We start from the raw sequence: 5,834 nt of genomic DNA, 5'->3' as shown, positions 1-5,834 counted from the left end.
GTATAGTCAATTTGTCGTCATTTAGAGCGTGCAAAAGTTCTGTAGAAAATGATCTAATGTCCTCACTTCCTTTCAAGTCAATGTACATGTACATTGGTCTGTTGCATGTTACAGGTAAGGTACCGGTAGTGCTTCTGGAGTGCCATACCCGACCATAGGGTAGCATATGAATTTTGCAGTGGCGTAATATCATTGGTAGTTCCCAATCTCGAGAGGGAAAGGTTCAAGGACGCATGGACCGAATATGCAAAAAAATCATGTCAAGGAAAATCTCAATTATACTGAGAAGAAATTGAGCTCCGAATGATCCGTATACTGTTGACTGAAACCTGGCTTGAACCTCGTGTGAAAGGTGCATCGAAAAGCTCCTTCAAGACAAATATCGGAGTCCCTCAAGGGGACAGTCTCTCTCCAGTGCTTTTCACCATTTACCTGGAGGCTGCTCTCCGGGACCTACGACAGGAGCTGCCATCTCGCCCTGCTGTGGACAATGACCTGCCGCTGGATATCGCATACGCGGACGATGTTGATTTTGTGAGCCGGGATGAGACGTTTCTCAGTGAAGTTGAACAACAAGCTCCAGCAGTTCTTGCGAGATGGAACCTGAACGTTAATCCCTCCAAGACAGAGCATACCACCGTCGCCCGATTTCCCGATAGGAACCAAGAAACGTGGCGTACTGTCCGCAAACTAGGCTCCCTCCTGGGTGACGCCGAAGATGCTGCTCGGAGGCGTCAACTGGCCGCCGCCGCCTTCAACTCACTCCTCAAGATCTGGACCCGGAGGCGCCAGATCAGTGAAGGTCTTCGGCTGAGGCTCTACAACGCCTACGTCATCCCAGTCCTTACCTACAACTGCGGCACTTGGGGCCTACCGATGTCGGAGCTCGCGCGAATGGATTCGTTCCACAGGACCCAGCTAAGGAGCATCATCGACATGCGGTACGAGGTGGTTTGTCATTATTTAACACTGAAGTAAAATAGTCTATTGTAGGGTTCGAGGTGCGAATTTTTGGAATTTTTTTTCACAAAAGGTGAGACTGTCATCTTGGGCTTCACTGTAGCCGCTTTCATCCATATAGCACCAACTGCTGACAGGCAAGAGGCAGTCAAAATAAGGCAGTTTTTCACGCCAATATATTTTGTAGCCATTTCTTAACATCGCAGTAAAATAAGCTTTACTAGCAGTATAACGGTATATTTCAACAAAAAAACCAAGCCAGCATATTTAGAACTGCTGAATGTACGTAGGATAATAACATAATCGTCTTTGCAGAGACTTTAAAAAAAACTTGTCCAGTTACAAATAATGCTATGGAGTCGATAATATGAAACTGGCAACACGTGCACTTGGGACATGGTGGGCTAGCGTGATCAACAGGATTTACACCTAAATATCATGCACATCACAGCCACTGATTAAAAAGAAAAGAACAGCAGAAACAACGGCGACAGCAACAACAACAACAACACTTGAACAACAACAACAAAATATTAATATTATGGTGAAAAAGGAAAAAGATTCAGCTTCACTGTGACTTCACACAACTTGACACAGGTGACCATAGCTTGACCAAATTGATGGGGACCACGCGTGGATTCTCATCAGATTATTCTGGCCGAGAAGATACCCTAGATGAATAGCCGTCCACACTCTCTACACTTGAAGGTGGATCTAAATGGCGTGAGGCAGCAGCAGCCTGCGCATAAGCTATCGCGACCGACGGAGGCTGGACAACGATGCGTCTCTGAAACTGTCCAGAAGCTGCTGGTGTCGATGCAACATCCTGAAGTGACGGATCCTGAACAGGTAGGCTGGAAAGACTGAGAGAGCTTGCCGGCAGACCACCGCGTGATGTCATGGCAACAAGTGGAGGCTGCACAGGCCGGTTACAACGCTGTGGCTGTGCAGGTGGTGCTGCTGGTCCTGACGGTGACGTCGATGCAGCCGGAACTGGTGCAATCTGGATGGATTGGGAAGGAAGAGAGCCTTCCAAAGCAGCAGATGATGGTTCGCCAACCGTTGATCCCAAACCCACCGATTGAGATGCCGGCAGAGGAACCATTGAAGCCACGGTGCTTGTACCGGCTGGGAGATCAATGAAGATGCTCACCAGTGACTTGATAGCCTGTGTGGCACTCTGATCACCATCACCAGCGGCAAGCTTCTGCTCAAGGGCAGCAGCAAGAGCAGCGTTAGTCTCAGTACCCTTGACTCCTGGTGTCTGCGTCAGAAGAAGCAGGGCTGCAAGGTGCTTCTTTTGCAACTTTGCAACTGCTGTGTGGAGGCCAAGACCACGAGCTTGCCACAGAACCTTTGCGCCGTCTTTGGCAGCTGATTGGCGCTGCTGAGCTTGGTCTTGTTCTCTGGCAAGTTTCTTAGCTGCCCGTTCCGCTTTAAGTGACTCTTGCTGCTCTTTCCGCTTTTGTCGCTCCTCGATCTTCGTTCTACCATCGCCATACGTGAGCGGACCCAAGCGGAAGTCTTCGCCACCCAAGCGCAGATTGTCAACTTCATCGGCTGAGTCTCCTGAATCATCCGAATCCGAATCAGTGTCTGCAGGATTAGAGCGCTGACGGAATTGAAGACAGCGGGTATCAAGTACTAAGTCAGATGCGCCAGCAGATGCCAGTGCCTGCTTGGCAGCATCCTCCTTTTCCTTCAGATCCCAATAGAGCTTCCGGTTCACACTCTTTGTGGCTGGGTCGAATCCAATCTCAGCCCATCCCTTTCGACTGACATCCGGGTGAAACGCTTCTTGCCACGGATCGCGGATAATGCTCACCATATCCGATGTTGCCAAGCGGGGTGGTTGGCCGTCCATGACCTTCTTCACCAGGAGGTCAGACTTCGCTTGCTTGGCTTTCCGCTTGAATAGCGGAAAGTTAGCGACGTCTGCCACCTGGGAGATATGGCTGGTGTGCGGCACTCTTAGCTGAAGAGTGGCACCAACCTCTTCTGCAGCCTGCACCATGGGAAGGGTAGTGTGTGCACCATAGCCATCGCAGAGCCCGTATGCCGTCTTGCCAGGCTTCTTCGGTAGGCATGGGGCAACCACTTCTTTAAGCCAGAGCGGAGCCAACTCGTAGCTGAATCCGCCAGAAGGGTGTGGGTAAAACTGGCAAGGTCGCCCCTTGCCAGTCTTGGGATCAACAATTGTTGATCTTGGCGGATCCTTCAACAGGGCCAGCTGTACACTCTTCCCCGGAGGCGTTGCACAGCCAGGCAAGGAATCGCCGGTCATGAACGACCCACCAGTCAGTGTCCAGCGAATGTTCGACTTGTTGGCGACGCATTCACCGGAATCGTCACCATCAACCGTCATGGTCTTTTCCGTGGGCCCCTTTCCGTCATCCGTCTGGTCCAGGGTGAAGCCTGTCTGGTCCCACTCAAAAACCAGGTCTGGGTCGGTGATGTGGAACATCACATCGTACGGCTTCTTCTCGTCGAAAGATGCATTCTTGACCGCAATGCCGCAGCTCGTCATGCCTTCCTCGACGACGTCGTACCAAGCCTTGAGGTGGTCGGCAGTGGCCCAGCGTGCTCGGTCCATCTCCAGGCGAGTTTGGTTCTTCAACTTGATTCCCCAGCGCTTACGGAACGAATAGTACCAACTCTGGCGAACTTCTTTTTCCTTAAAGGAGTCAGCCAAGGGCGTGCCCTTTATCATAAAGTTGGCTGCACCAAGAAGAAGGGACTTTCCTGCCTTTAGCTTCAGTGCCCGCAGCTTTTGCACGAACATTGCCAGCTGATGCTCATACCGATACGGAATATTGGTGTTTGTGCCACACTTCACTGGTGTGCTGATCACAGGAATAACTTCGATGTTCTCACGGAAGGATTGGAGTTTCAAGTGCAGGGTCACATGAGACACTGAAACTCCAATGGATCGCAGGAGATTAGATGCTCTGCGGCCATCTCGAGGCAGAACACCGGCATGCATAGTCTCGACTGCCCACTTTACACCTTCCCGGTACATTCCTACGCTGCCATGGCCGCCGTAGGGCACATCGTCTCCAAGTCGACTGCACTTGGCATTCAGCGCAGCACTTACAGCAGTCATGTCAATGCCATCATCATCAGTATTGCCACCCACACACACTGTTGCAGGCTGAGGGATGTCTGGTGCTGGTAGGTTCCCTGACTTGATCTCCTCAATAACACCAGAAGATACTAAGTCCTTTTCGTGTACATGAAACATTTGCTTCGACACACCAAACGCCTCTGCTGCATCCTTCTTGGTCTTAAAATTATCTTTGGTTGCAGGAGAGTAATAAGCTCTTACAGCCAGGATCGCCAGTTTTTGGCCTTCACCACGGCCGAAACGGCATTTCTCCTTCCCAGACGCCTTTTCCACTGCTCCGCTGTCACAGGCTTCTTCCTCAGCTAGGTGCGCTGTCGTTGGGACAGGAACCAGCGGCTCTGATTCCATGATACTGCTATTTTACCATAAACATCGCACACTCGCAAACTGAAAGCTCTCAAACTGTGACTTCCTCAACGAGCACTGTTCCAATTTTTTCAGGTGTCATGCGTAACACGTTGTTTATGCCAAGTGCGAAAAAAAATTTCACGTGACTTTCTAAAATCACGAGCAACAAGATATTTTACCGATTTGTTAAGAAATGACGCAATGTTAAATAATGACGAATCACCTCGTACCCTAAACGAATTAGCAATGACACTCTGTATAAGCGCTGCGGAGCTGTCCCCATCAGCGAGATGACCACAAGGCAGCGCTACAGTCTCGCTGGCCATATCTTTCGTTTGGCCCCAACTGCTCCTCCACAGTTGGCAGTGGATATGTATCTTCGCCTGGCCAACGACGAGGGCACTAAACGCTTCAGGGGTCGACCTCGGACGACTTTGGTAACGGTCTTGCAGACGGAACTGTTATCATGGCATGGACTTACCCTCCACCAGCCGCTAGATGTTGACGCAGTCCGCACAATGGCAGCGGACCGACAGGCATGGCGTGGAGCCCGCCCCACCTAACAGGACTGACCAGACATGTTGTATGCATATTCTATTTTATTTTATACTTTGGATGAAGTTTTCCATTAGTCATATTTGTGTTGTTGCTAACGGCTTTTGTTGACGTCACTTCTGTCATTTCATTGTATCGTATTACTCTTCAGACATCAATCCTGAATGGCATAAGCGAAAGTGGCACCCCCGCCACCTACGCGGACATGCTTTTAATAATAGGGAGGTTTCGCTCTACGGAATTTATTATTATTATTATTATTATAGGCTTTTCCGCGTTGGCATCGCCAAGCAAGCTTGGCTAGCCTTCGCATAAGCTGCTCCATAATGATGAGACGAAACAATGAATGTATGTATACACAAACTAGGACAGAACCAAGGTTGAGGATATGTTTGAAGAAAGCTGCAAGTTGTGTTGAGGAACACAAAGTTGCAAACTCTACGAAAGTAAACTGCAAGAAATGTTTTGGGGTTGATCTCATGATTATTGTAGTCACAGGTTGTGTTAGTAGCATTCAAGCTACGGAATTACGTATGAAAATAACGTATGAACTGCACGGAATTTTCATACGTGAAAATCAGAGCTGTTGGGTTTCGCTCTACGTGATTTCTCCACGACTGCTCAACATGCGTTGTTGCTTTGGAGACGCGTTGGCTGCATGCGCCCACCGTATGCACCATGAACCGAAACCGCGTTTTCCATGATATTTTGCACGTGGTGTACGGTGTGTGTACCTTGTGTTTCGCGCGGCTTGAATGTTGCCATGGACAAATGCGGAAAATGCGAAAATATATTTCAAAAAGTCCTACGGAGGACCCAACGTAGGAAAGAGCTTTCCTACGGAAAT

The 5,834-nt window shown here is 49.5% G+C and overlaps 1 protein-coding gene across 1 annotated transcript; it reads left to right on the top strand.

Moving 5' to 3' along the window:
• The first annotated feature begins 303 nt into the window (after positions 1–303).
• On the top strand, positions 304–978 carry LOC135820207 (uncharacterized). Its single transcript, XM_065333521.1, has one exon. The coding sequence runs from the start codon at positions 304–306 to the stop codon at positions 976–978; it is 675 nt and encodes a 224-aa protein (XP_065189593.1).
• Positions 979–5,834: the final 4,856 nt, after the last annotated feature.

This window comes from Sycon ciliatum, chromosome 6 (genome assembly GCF_964019385.1).
Source record: "Sycon ciliatum chromosome 6, ocSycCili1.1, whole genome shotgun sequence".
Classification (NCBI taxonomy): domain Eukaryota; kingdom Metazoa; phylum Porifera; class Calcarea; order Leucosolenida; family Sycettidae; genus Sycon; species Sycon ciliatum.
The sequence above is the reverse complement of the archived record's forward strand: the minus strand, read 5'-3'. Positions and strand labels throughout refer to the sequence as shown.